Genomic DNA, 13734 nt, shown 5'->3' with positions numbered 1-13734 from the left:
AATATAAAATGTGCTCCTCTGTCTGATTGTGACATATCAGGTTGTCTGTAGACGACATCAAAAACAGCGGTTTCTGTTTTACCTCTACAGCCTTTCTCATTTAAAAGAACATATTTCAGTTTTAATAAAATATAAATATCGTTTTAACAACAAAGTTTTCTCGTTCGCTACTCCTGATTTTTGTTTCCCAGTCAAGTGGTTCCGTAGTTCTGTACTCAGTTTTTTGTTTGTTTGTTTTTTGTTGTATTTTTAGCTTGTTTGCGGTTCTTGTCACTCATATCTCCCGCAGCTCTTGAACGCAGCATCAGTTGATGAAATAAAACGCAGCTTTTTCTGCACTTTTCAGACAAGTTTCACTCCGCAGTCCTCTCGCTCTCTGCCTCCCCACCCAGACCGGAGACTCTGACCGGATAGTTGGATTCATGGCTGCGCATCTGTTCGCGTTTTGACCAAAACGCGCAGCTTCACAGATTATCGGGATTGTCGCTATAAATAAGGCCTCAGACGGAACCGCTCGGCTTGCCGTCATTTATTTCTGCAGCTTAAGTATCCAGAGGAGATTTTAAAAACAAAAACAACATGATCCCTCTCTGACGGATGGGTCTCCACTCTTCAGCCGGGACAGAAGATTCCCGCAGATTTCCACGGATCGCCCTTCAGGACGGGACGCGCGGATGTTTGAGGAGGCTTTTATTTTTTGGTTTTGTTTTTTAAACTGATCCGATCTGGATTCATGGAACCGTGAAGAGCCGAGAAACGCGCGTCCTCCGCCGGGTTGTTTTGGTCTGAGGAGAGGAGAGGGGGGGAAGGCGAAGCGGCTTTTGGGGTAAGTGCAAAACGCAGGGTGACCTACTGGAGGACGCGGCGTTATTTGCACCAAATCCGCTTTGAAATGTGACTTTTGCAGCTTTAGCATCACATTAACCCAGGAATGCACTGAAATATTCATAAGGTTGCTAAATTTGTGCGCTACTTTCTGCATCCTGCACGATTGGATGCGTGAAACTCTCCAAATTCTTTGCTAATTTACAACCCAAAAGTGTGGAAGAACAGTTTCTATCCTTTGTTATGTGTCATTTTGAGCCTTGAGCAGCTTGTATGGTGAAGTTACAGCGTCGCTTTCTTTCCAAGAGCCACGTTTTGTAATTTGAGATTGGAGTTGCGTTCAAGTGCGCGGCTCATTTCAGGAGATCGCGTCCTGCAGACGCGAATCTCAGGTTTTTGGTGTGTGTTTTTGTGTGTTTTCATGAGGGGTGGGGTACGTGGAGGGGATTATAAAGTCACGTGCACACGGCGACAAAAACACAGATTTCATAACGCACGCGCGCACAGCGGCGTGCAGCTGCAGCAAATGTTGCGTTTACGTACATCCAGCTTCCGATATTACAACGTTTACATATCGAAATACAACATAGCTCAAGTAATAAATAAAGAAATATGGGAATTAATCGATAAATAAATAAATAGCAGCAGTTGGTGAATTGTTGTTTTGGCTGACGCGCGTCCTCGACGTCATCCGCAGGACGAGGTAGGTCGGCTGTCACGTTCATGCTTCATTTAAGGTTTTATTTATTATTTATGTTGATTTCTGAATATTTTACATATTTTAAAACTGTCACGGCAGGATGTCGCTGATCTGCAGTAAACAACCAAGAGGTTGAAATAAAAAACGATATGTTGCGTTTTAGAAAATATTTGATAATTATTCTGTTTCATTTTAAATTTTTTAAGTTTATTCTTGAATCTGTCTCCTGCAGGAATTTTAAAAAATCTGATCTTTTCTTCTTTTTTTTAAAAAAAAACAAATTAAGTAAAAATTAACCAGAGTAATTGTATTTCCTGGTTAATACAATTCCCAGGAAACTGGTTCTTTTTTGGGGGGGGGTTAACCAAAAGAACCAGTTAGCCAGGAAGCAGATTCATATTCATGTTTTCACCGAGCAGTGAAATGATGAGGAACTTCTTGTATTTATTTACACATCCTGGTATCTGCACGCTGCCGCCTACTGCTGGTGGCGCGTTCACGCCGCATGGGAAATTATTTTCACTGCAATAACGACACCATTTGAGTTATTTATATATTTATATTTTTCCCTTTGTTCAGAGTCTGGAAGGATGTGGAGATTTGCCAGTGAGGTTTTTTTTTTTTAAATCTGTTTTTGTGGATGTGTTAGATATGTCTGTTTATACTTATTGTATCTGCCAAAAGTTAAACTATTTCACATTTTGTCCTCTTGCATCATAATATAATGTAATTAATTACGTTTTTCTTCCACTTGTTGGTATATTATCATTTTTAAAAGGTTTTATCAAATAAAACTGTGAAAAATGTGGCGTGCATTTGTATTCCTGATACCCCTAAGCAAAGTCCTGTCCTGTTAATTGTTTAATTAATTTGCAATTTAAGCGCAACATCAACGCAGCTGTTCTGCAAAGACCAGAATATACAGATTGGAGGATGCTGAGGAAACACGGTAGTGGCAGCGTCATGCTACAGGACAAGTTTTAATTAACATTGTCTCTTTAACTCGGACTAAAACTCAAATTTTGACTAAACTCACAAGTGACTTTTATTGTTGGTATTATGACTAAAATTAGTAATTATAACTGTAAAACTCACAATTATTACTTTTATTCTCGTTTACGATAACAAAAACTCACATTTAGGACTTTTATTCTTGAAATTTTGTCTTTTAATCTCATAGTTATTACTTTGAAACTCATCATTATGACTTCCTGTTTGGCTTTTATTTTTACTTTAATAGCAGAAATGGGCTTCCGTGGAATACAAACGTCAGGTATTTATGTTTAAAAATAGAAAAACCATTTATATCTGTCATCCCACTGCACAATTATTCAGTACTGTTTTGTCCTTCTAAAAAAAAAACTAATTGAGGTTTGTGGTTTAAGTAAAAAAAAAAAGTTTTAAGTTTTAAAATTCATTTTGTTGCAACCTTAAGCAACTTTAAAGAAAAAAAAAATCGGCATTGACCAAAATTTAAATTGGCTGGTCAAGTTGTTTAAACATCAGTGATCGGCCAAAAATCTGCAATCAGTGCACCCTTATTTTAAGACCTGGTTTTACAGAACATCTCCTTTTATTTAGCTTCTGATCGCAGTTTGAGCCTGTCAGTCTGATAAATTGACAAATTTTCACCCTAAGACAATTCAAGCCGGTCTCACAAAGCAAGAACAAGCATCTATCTAAAACTTATTTAATTACAGAAGAGCATGAGTATAACATTGGTTGTCAAAGGAAGTACAAAACTTCCCTGAGGCGGGAATGAACCGAGTTGTGATCAGTACTAAATGTCCCAGAGCAAACGGCTCCACTTCACAACTCAAAAAATCTGTTTAAAAGTTATTCAAACTAGAATTGAAGAACTACTAAACCTGGAATTTTGGAGAAATTTGATCATTCAAGTCACAAACTGCTAAATTTGAGCACAAACAAAACAATGTTAATTACTGAATTATTATTATTATTTTTATTTATTTATTTTACAAAAAAGACTGTTTCGACACTGGTGTACAACTTCCCAACTAGTTAGCTTACTAGCCAGCTAAGTTAGCTAGTTCACTAAGAGTGGGCAAAAACATTACATTATCCTAAATATAAATCGGATTATTTTTGTTGCTCAGCTGTTGAGATGTTAACACACTAAGTGCTGTTATATTAAATACTGCTTTAGGTTAAACAATATTTATTTTGTTAGGAACCAAACTTCCCTACCTTGAGGACTCTAGCTAGCTGTTTTTTAAATTTACTATAATTTTATACATTCATTAAAGCAGCTAGACTAGACTGCCTTTAGGTTAAATAGTTATTTAGTTTTTTTCTTGGTTTAAGCAGCTCCCTGAAGGAAAATTGTGGGGTTTTCACCCTAGTTTGCTGTGTATAACTCTCCGTGTTTCCATTAACTAGCTTAGTTCTATAGTTATCTAGCTTATTGTTGTTTATACTGTAAATACCGGCGGTTTGTTAACAAATAATTTTGGTTGAAAATATTTTTACAATACATTTGGTCATCACAGTTGTACCAAACCTCTGCGCGTATCTAGAAATCAGTATTAAATCTTTAAAAACTAACTTTAAGAACCGGGGTTTTTTAAAGTTTCAAAACGGTTGTCTTCTATCCTACGGGTCCGTGAAGGCAACACGGCCGCCCATTGGTCGATTCGGTCGTCAATCGGAACGCGCTTCTCCTCCCACGTGGTGACGTCCCCCCTCTCCAAAGTAACCAGGCCAGTCCATTACGCACACAAAAGGCACAACAAAAGCCGTGTTGGGAAAATGAGATCCGTCAGCACCTTGTGGACGCAACAATAAGTTCCCACCTGGCCGCATCACACGTGGACCGGAATCTGGACGGAGACAATCACCGGTTTACCCCTGAAAAGAAAAAACATCAACATTAGCATAAAATAACAACAACATCCATCTGGATGCAGTTTCCCCCACCGAGATCTTGACTCAGGTGGTGAGTAGATCCAACATTGTTTTCATTATGAATCTGTGAGGAAAGGTTCGGTTCTGGTGCCGTGTTGGGTTCACTGTCAGAACAAAAAACAAGAAGAAGAAGAAGGGAAACAACGAAAGCAGCTGAGCCACACTGTTGCGCTTCGTCGAGCTCTTTTGTTGGGGATAAACACGTTTGGAGGCGGAAAAAACAGGGAATTAAGCAGATTGGAAACGAGCGGAATGTTGAGATTAAACCACGTAGATGTGGTGAAAAGATGCATGCGTTGTTTTTATTTATTTTTCATGTTTAACAGAAGAGGACAGCGAGTCTTTTGTCTGGACACCTCTTCCTGTTCGCGGAGACGCACAGTGCGCCGCTTCTTTGTTTTCATTTCGAATAATCAGCTGATCCTGCTGGGATCCCTCGGTCCTCTCAGCGCTTATCTGCTAGGAAGCTTTAGTTTTTAATCATTCTGCAAAAGAAAACGCCATATAAAGACAAAACGGACCTGATAAGAAGGTGAGGAAGTGGATTCAAACAAAAGATGAGCAGCAAATGACTAGTTTATCACCTTTTAAAAAGCTTATTCGGTCTTTTATTTAATCTGTTTGTTGTAGGGAAACATAGATTATCATTAAAATAAGATAAAAATAAAGAGGAGATACTTATTACATTTGCAGAAGTCACCAAAACCCTGTCGACTTGTCCATATTGGGTATTATTGAATAAAGTGTGCGTCATATCAAGCTGTCATCGGGGAAAACAAACGACCTATTATTTGCACTGATCGATCATCCAGAGACCGGAATTGGCTGATATTTGTTCCGTCTTTCTGAAGAAGCCATATAACGTTTGGCCTGTAAAAGCAGGATGATGAACTGACTTTGTGAGCTTTTTTCTTTTCTAGATAAAAATGAACTTAATGCTAGTGATGTAAAGTTATGTGAAAACAGAAATGTTTTAATTGTTATTCATGTTCTACGGACTCCTGTTAAAAACATTTAAACTATTAATTGACATTAGGACAAAAGAAATCTGTGAAAAACTGAATCCATGTTGGCGAAAGTCGGAAAAAGGCCAGAAATCGGCTGATCGATGCGTCTCTGCTCCAAACGTTTGAGGTTTGTTGCTTTGATCAGACGGTAAACGTTTCAAAACCTTGAAACTGGAAACTGACCCGAGTCCAGTTAGAAACTAAAGTAACCCAATAGGAGAGAGAACAAAGATCAGCCAGTCAGGCTGCGGTGAAGTCAGGGAGGAAATTAAAACAAGCTGCCGTTGTTTGTGTTTAACGGCGCACCGATCAATCAGCCACAGATTGGAATCGGACGATTTTTTTTCTTCACCAGTGATCAAATGAATAAAAATCAGACTATTTTTTCCCTCTTGTTCATTAAATGCATCAAAACAAAGAACTCTCATAAATTTTAGTCTATAAGTGCATAAACCTTTTTTTTTTTCTTAGTAGCTAAAACAAATACGAACATAAACAAGTTTGCATTCACTTTAATGAACAAAGAGGAACAGTCCTGTTGAAAATGATTCCCTATGTGGAAGAGACCTTAATAATTTGTTTTATCATCTAAATCCTGAAATCCGTATCAGATCAGAGCATCATTAGCGTGTCGTGAATGCTAAGGCTAGTTAGCATAGCAACCGATGACGACAAATAAACGGTTCTCCTGTAACTATAAGTTGTTTCTTCAACTTTAGCACATTTAGCAGCGAATACATCAGAAGGTTTGACAGCGCTAAGACCCGCCTCTTGGCTCTGATTTGTTGGTTTTGGTCGGGAGCGATGCATTTCTTCAGCTCAGGGAGGAAATCGATCTTTTCACAGGTTATCTGTCTCATATTAAACTGTTGTTATATGGTGACGGTCAACCAAATATATGAAATGTTTTTATGAAAGTTAAATGCTGCAGCTTTAAGGAGGAAACTCCAACTTGGAATCAAAACCATGAAATCGGCAAATGGAAATCGGTCACCCAACTAGAGGTGCACCAACAAATCGGACCGACATCCTTCATTTTGGAGATCGATCTTTCCTTTCTCCGCAAAGGTCTGAAAATCTTCCACTGTCCCATTTTACTCCCCACCAGGTCACATCTGCATTTCGTAATACTCAACGGACATAAACTTTTCAGACATAGAAATCGCAATCGGCATTCAGGCTTTTTAAAGATCGGTCAGAAAAGTGCAATCGGTTCATCCTTATATGTGACCTTTGGTGTTTTTGTTGTAAACGAGGGAAAAGTCTCTGAGTTTTCCAACATGTAGACGCAGGAACAGGTGGGGGAGGGGCAGAACTGGAGAAAATATTCTTGTACTTCCTCTAGCTCCTCATTAAAAGGACTTTTAACAGTATGAAGTAATTAAAAACACAACTTTTAAAAAACTTGGCCTGTTGTCTTCAGTTTGGTGTTTTGGTCTCGCCTCGCCCTTTTATTCAGGGATAATTTTATTTATAGAGACTTCATGATTCACTTTATTTGTTGTTTCTGTTGTTTGTTTATTTAGTTTATATATTTACGGCCTTAAATTTCCATTAAAACTTAAAGGTTATCCATCTTTGATGATGTGTTATTATGCTGTAATTACTGTTATGTTACTTCAAAACAACAATATTATCGTTTATCGCAGTAACTTCTGGGACAATTTATCGTCCAGTAAAATGCATCGTGACGCCTCGTTGGATGTTAAAAGTGTTTGTTGTTGGGGCAGAAGCCAAAACAAACGCAGGAACGCAATTTCTGCTCTGCGGCCGGTATTTAACGGTCTCTGCTGGTATAATTGAATAAATATTTGAGCGTTTGCGTCACGTTGAGGGAAAAACAACCTGCTATTGTTCGCGTGTGCAGTGGACAACCTTTCCTTTCTGCACAAAGCTCATTTAGTGATGTTGATGATGCTGAGGTGTGACATTTATAAAGCTCTCTGCAAGTGTGTGAGTGTGTGTGTGTGTGGTTGCCTCTCGCCGTGCACGTGGCAGCGGGTTTAAACTGGGCTAATTCACAGAGGGGATTTGGCCCTTTTCATGCAGGGATTATGCCTCCAGCACCTGTGCAGATTATGCGCGGTGTATGTAAATACGGCTCGTCTGGGAGGCCAGCGCTGTGTTTATGTTGTCGTCTCAACGCGTGCTTGCAGAGCCGCCCAACACGACCCGCTTCCTGTTGGGCTGCGGAAGAGACCTTTTTCTTTTTTTTTTGTTTTTGTCGTCTGGCTGCCGGCTTCTGTCTCGACGCTTCTCTTCCTGTCGCAGCTCGTTTGGAAACTTCCAGAGCCGCTGAAGTGTGTTTTAAATGCATCGTTATTGTTTTCCTTTCCACTTTGTGCAGCCCCTGACATTTACACACAATATGTGTGAAAGTGAACTCTTGACATCCTTTTACTTTGCAAAAAAGGAGCTGGAAATTGTGTTTCTTGTGCAAAAAATAAATAAGTATGTATGTTTAAAAGTGCAGTACGAAGCTTTTATAAAAGAGGCATAATTTTTACACATTTTTCTTAAAACTGTCACCATGTCATGACAGTTTGTAACAAGACAGATAATCTGTGAAAAGATCCATCTCCTCCAAAAAACATTTCTGAGTTTCAACTGTCAATTTTTTCACATTTGAAACTCAGAAATTTCCTTTTTAGAAAATTTATGAGATCTCAAAAGCTACTATTGCCTCCTAAACAAATGCACAAAAACAACCAATCAGACAGGAGGCGGGTCTTACTGCTGTCAATCAACCTCTTGTACTTGCTGCCAAATGTGCTAATGGCGAAAAAACAACTTCCCGGTACAGGTTGCACAGAATTTATTGTTTTCATATTTCTCTAAAGTAGCAATGAAAATATCACATTGCAGTTGGAGTGCAACAAGATTTCATCGTACAAGAAATGTCGTGATTTTAAAACATTTAAGACATTTCAGAGTTTCAAATATTGAGAATTTTTGTCGTTTGAAATTCAGAAACTTTTTTCCTCCTTAGTAACTTTCTTAAACTTTTCAAACTGAACAATTTCTACTTTTTTTTTCTCCAATGGCCGTAATACACCGCTGCATGATTGAACTTCCTGCGCTGTTTGAAATGCAAATTGTTGAACGTTGAAAAAATATTTTCAAATCTCTTTTCTTTGGAAGCTTGAAGCTCAGCCTGCAGTAACAGAACCGGCCCAGCCGCGGTTTCCCTGCACTCAGACAACAATGCTCACACAAACATGTATTTTCTTTGACAGATGATCCTTTTAGCAGATGCTGGCTGTAAAACCACTGACACATTCAGAGCAATTAATAAAGAGAATTGCATTGACAAGATGAATGAGAGGCTGATAAAAGGCAGCAGACCAGAGGGTAAAAAGGAACAAACCTTTTCGGTATCAGTTGGCGAGGACTGATGCTTTTTTTTAAAAGGCATTAATGTCATCTTTGATTTGTGCCGCAGCACAGTAGGAGCAGATTTTCATTTTGTGTGAATATTTGCTGCTGTTGAACACCTGCAGAGATTTTTCTGTTAACTGCATGCGTCGACTATTCTGGTCTGTCCTGTTTAAAGCGTCATCTGGTGTGCAATTGTTTCTGCAGACCTAAAAATAGAACAAAAGTTCCTTGTTAAAGAAGTTTTTTTTTTATATGTTTTTAAAGTAGAGCTGCACATGTGTGCAATTTTGGAGTATTAAAAGACTTCCTTAGTTCAAAAAGTAAAACTGGTATGTAGCCGTCACATATATTTGAGTCTGCCCCAGTGATTTTTATAGTCATTAAAGCAGTTATCGGTACTTTTTAGTGAACAGCTGCCAAGTTCTGCTGGAAAATGAAATCAGCTTCTCCATAAATCTTGTCATCAAAGCGAAGCAGGAAGCTGACACCAGCAGATAACATAACTCAGCAAATCAACAGCGCATTTCTTCCTAAAATATTCATTAAGTTTCATATTTCATTAATTTATTAATTACTCATTACGTCATTAGTATTCTTTATGCAATTAAATTTTTTTGACGGCCGGAACCTTTGATCCGGCCCTCTGTTTCTGGTACCTCAGTAAATCCGACGCACAAGCTACATCCCCAAAAAAACAAAGCTGCTTCTTTTCATCCATTTGAGGTTAATTTCTGCTTCTAAAACGATCTGATTGGATGCTGGAAAAGATTATTGTTATGTTCAAGTTGCGCTGAAAGAAGTTAGCTTATCAGCGAAGCTATTCAAACCTGAATTAGCATCTGAATGCAAAACATGTAGCAGCAGCACAGACGCTAATGCTAATGTTAGCGTCCACATTTCTAAAGAAGCTCCATGACTGATCAGAAGTTCCTGAAACACTGGAAAGCTGAACTGTGCACCGATATGATGGTTGAACAATCTAAAAAACAGATTTAAAACAACCTCATGTGTTTATTTATTCAATAATCTATCAACAAAAACAGTTTTTGAATTGAAAATGTTGCGTGTTTTGTCCATATATATTTTTCAGCTAAATCACTATTGACTAATTAAATGCAAACCCTACAATTAAAAAAATTTGACTTCCACCTCAAATGAATACACTTTTTTCTTCCACTCAATTATCTCCCTTTTTTGAAGGACAATTTTGTTTACAGAGATTTCATAATTCATTTTATTTGTTGTTTCTGTTGTTTATACATCTTGGATATTTAAAATGTCTTCCAGCTCCAGTGTTAAATATTCATTAGTATTTAAAGTTTATTGATCTTTAAGAATGTGTTCTTGTGTTATTGCCGTTGTATTACTAGAAAATGTTCTCAAAACAACAATATTATCGTTTATCGCAATAACTTCTGGGACAATTTATCCGCCAGTAACATTTGTTGTTGTTAAAGTCTATTATTGTTATATTTCAAATCATTCCCAGTCGACTGTTTAACGTCTGAGGGATTAATGTCAACATTTGATGCATGCTCACTTTTATTCTTCACCTCTGAAGCAACCATCTCAAAACTTGTTTGTCCTGCAACTATCCGTCCGTTGGGACAAAACACTCACAAATTGCAAATAAGTGAGTTTGCAACCAAGTGAATCATATTACGAGACGTTTTGATTGTTGGAATATTTTGTTACTTTGCCACACATTCGTTGTGCACAACCCACGATTGTAATCATGTAATAGACGATTGTAATCAAATGATTGCTCCAGCTAATGAGCCGTGTTCGTACTGGAAATATAATCAGGATCATGTTGGCTAAAAATAGCCAATGCAGACCGCGCCACTAACCGCTTCACCTCTGTGGCTTCTCCTCTGCAGGCTCGATTTTCTCCTGTGGTGTCTGTGTGGAGCGTCCCACACACCCACTCCACAACAACGACGGCTTTTGCTTGCATCTTCCAGTGTTTCTTCTGTCAGCAAGTCCAGCAGAGCTGCAACTCTTCCAGTGCCAGCCCTGACACCAGCGAGGAGCCCTGCCCCACTGACATGGTGAAGATGACCAAGTCAAAGACCTTCCAGGCCTACCTGCCATCCTGCCACCGCACATACAGCTGCATCCACTGCCGAGCGCACCTGGCCAACCACGACGAGCTCATCTCCAAGGTAACCCTGCTCCGTTCGTCTTCATTGACAGCCCACTTAAAGGTGACTTGTTGCGCTTCCTTAAACAGGGATTTTGTATATCCCGGATAGTTACGGGATATACAAAATTTATAAACTTTTTTGCATAATATCATTCCTAGATAGTGAGATCTGCCTATTCTGAGCTGTTTTAGGGATCCTGTCACTTTAAATCCAAATAAGCTGCCGCTGGCCACTCCTCCCAACTTAACGTTTCCACTCGCATCTGAAAATGGCTGCAAACATTTACGCAATTATACAACCTTCTTATTTCCAGCAGCCATTGCAAGGTGCTGGTTTGTGATGTCACATTGCGGAAGGTTTTTGAAACGGTTCAATTTACAGACACAAAAAAACATTAAACTTTTTGCCCAAAAATGACTGGGTGTTTTTTTTTAAGTGCTTTGGTTATTTTTAGAGGTAAAAAATTTGCAAAAAGGTTAATTTTTCACCCTTTAAGGGTATCTTCACATCTGCCACTCTGTTCTATTGGAGACCAAAGTTGCAACATTTCTTACATTTTCAGCTGATTAAGAAACCGAGCGCAACTTCCTTCTTCATCAAATGTAAACAAAAATGGGGCGTGCCGTGGTGGCTTAGTGGTTAGCGCGACCCATATTTGGAGGCCTTCAGTCCTCGACGCGGCCGTCGCGGGTTCGACTCCCGGACCCGACGACATTTGCTGCATGTCTTCCCCCCTCTCCTTCCCTGTTTCCTGTCAGCCTACTATCATTTAAGGGACACTAGAGCCCACAAAAGACCCCCTAGAGGGGTAAAAAAAAAAAAAATGTAAACAAAACTGGAGTGGCGTCAGATTTAAGCAGTTGTAAGATTTCTCTTTTTTCTTGATAAAATTTCCATTTCTCCCGCTGGCATTAGACTGGCACATTTCTTTGGTTGGATTTACCCAGAATGCATTGCGCTGTAGTCCGCCTCCTGCTTTTGGCGCGGTCTCTGGCACCAGTGTTCATTCCAATCAAACCGAAGTCGAAGTTTGTAGGCAGTTTGTAGGTGATTGTGAATTCAATGAATGAACCAAACTTTCTAGACAAACGAACGAGTTTGATTAAAGTGGACTAAACAGAGCTGGTGTGAATGCAGCACCCGAAAAGAACCTCGCGAGTCTTCCACTGCTTTATCAACGTTTACACTGACGGAAAATAGCTTGAGGGAATTTGCAGCTGTCTGTTGCTTCTCACCACAGACACATTTGGTCCCTTCGGGTCGCTCAGCTGGAGAATAACAACAATACATCCATGTGACGCTCTTCAAATACTCGTCAACTGTTTGTGGTGGCACTTCCCTTCGGGCTAAACATAACAGCAGAAAGTGTGATGTAGCAGATTTGGGAGATGTAGGTTACTGTGACACAACTAAGCTGTTTTTATCTGCTCTAAAATTTAAAACATGTGGTGATGTGAGGACCGATGAATGAACCTGAGCAAGTCGAGTCCAGCAGGCGAGTCAAACTGATGAGGGCCGTTGCTTCACGACGTGTCAGGCCCTGTCATTGTCTTCATAATGTAGCTCTGATTTATTTATTTAGCCTAAATGCAAACCATATTCAACTTTTTCCATCAGAGCTTTTTCCCAAAAAATAATCCAATTTTAGTCACTTACATATGTGGAACTAGTTTGGATGCGTATCAGATTGTTTTCAGAGTTTCTGCTGTCTGAACAATCGTGTGAAATTTTATCCGACTTTTAGATGCGAGACAATTCTGCACCGCACTGCAAAAACACAAACTGTCCTTGAAATAAGATGAAACTAACTTACAAGTAACATTTCAGCAAAGCTATACAAGCTTGCTTTAAGTCAATAATTTATTTATATTGATTTACAAAAGTACTTATTCCATTGCCAGATTATTTAACTTAAGGGAAAAATGTCTTGTTTTAAGTGAAATCATTTGTCAGTGGAATAAATACTTTTCTTTTGATCAATATCAAGGAATTATTGACTTAAATCAAGCTCCTGTATCTTGTTGAAAAGTTACTCTAAGTTAGTTTTGTCTTAATTCAAGTGTATTAAGATATTTGCACTAGAAACTAGACTAAAATACTTGGTAAGATTTTGTGGTTTGCAGAGCAGAAGAAGCCAGACCGACAATATTTCCAAGAGTTAGTGTGCACAGCTAAAATAGCTAAAGTCTACAAATATTTGATACCCCCACTAAACACACACATAACTTCCTATTCTGCTAGTTTAAACATCAAGTATGCATTAATATGCTCCAAACCCGCACAGTCAGAACCGTCAGCAGAAGCTAACATGTACAGTCTTATTGTTCTTTTAGATTTACCGATTGTTTGGATAGCAGAAAGTGCTTAACAGAAGGTTTATTTACTGAATTTGAGTCAGGTGAAGCTAAAACTGCCACTAGAGCAGTTTTAGGTTGAACATACTTATTAATAGAAGTATATAATTTTTTATGCTAAGTGAAAAAATATATTTTTTGCACAGTTTTGGCTTAATTACTGATTGTTCTTTCAACAAAGAGCCTTTTTGCGAGTCTGTAAATTCCAGTTAACAATTAATTGATCACTAAATTGGTTGATTATTTAACTAATCGATTAATCGTCATTAATTGAATTAATTGTGAATAATTCAATTAATCTTTTCAGCCCTACCCTAGTTAGACTTGTACAAGTCCTGGATGGAGGGAATGTCAGCCCTGATGTTTCTCTCTGGCTTTAGCGACTGATCAATTACTAA

The 13734-nt window shown here is 38.6% G+C and overlaps 1 protein-coding gene across 5 annotated transcripts in view; it reads left to right on the top strand.

The window, feature by feature from the left end:
* The first annotated feature begins 205 nt into the window (after positions 1-205).
* ypel1 (yippee-like 1) overlaps positions 206-13734 on the top strand; it is a 40010-nt gene continuing 26481 nt past the window's right edge. Inside the window, exons 1-2 of one of the 5 annotated variants that reach the window (XM_032577888.1) lie at positions 206-826; positions 10716-11000. In XM_032577888.1, coding sequence (XP_032433779.1) covers positions 10884-11000 — 117 coding nt within the window. In that variant the 5' untranslated portion in view covers positions 206-826; positions 10716-10883. The other 4 variants (XM_032577889.1, XM_032577891.1, XM_032577890.1 and 1 more) reach the window with 4 other exon arrangements.

This window comes from Xiphophorus hellerii, chromosome 12 (genome assembly GCF_003331165.1).
Source record: "Xiphophorus hellerii strain 12219 chromosome 12, Xiphophorus_hellerii-4.1, whole genome shotgun sequence".
In the NCBI taxonomy this organism is placed as follows: domain Eukaryota; kingdom Metazoa; phylum Chordata; class Actinopteri; order Cyprinodontiformes; family Poeciliidae; genus Xiphophorus; species Xiphophorus hellerii.
The sequence above is the reverse complement of the archived record's forward strand: the minus strand, read 5'-3'. Positions and strand labels throughout refer to the sequence as shown.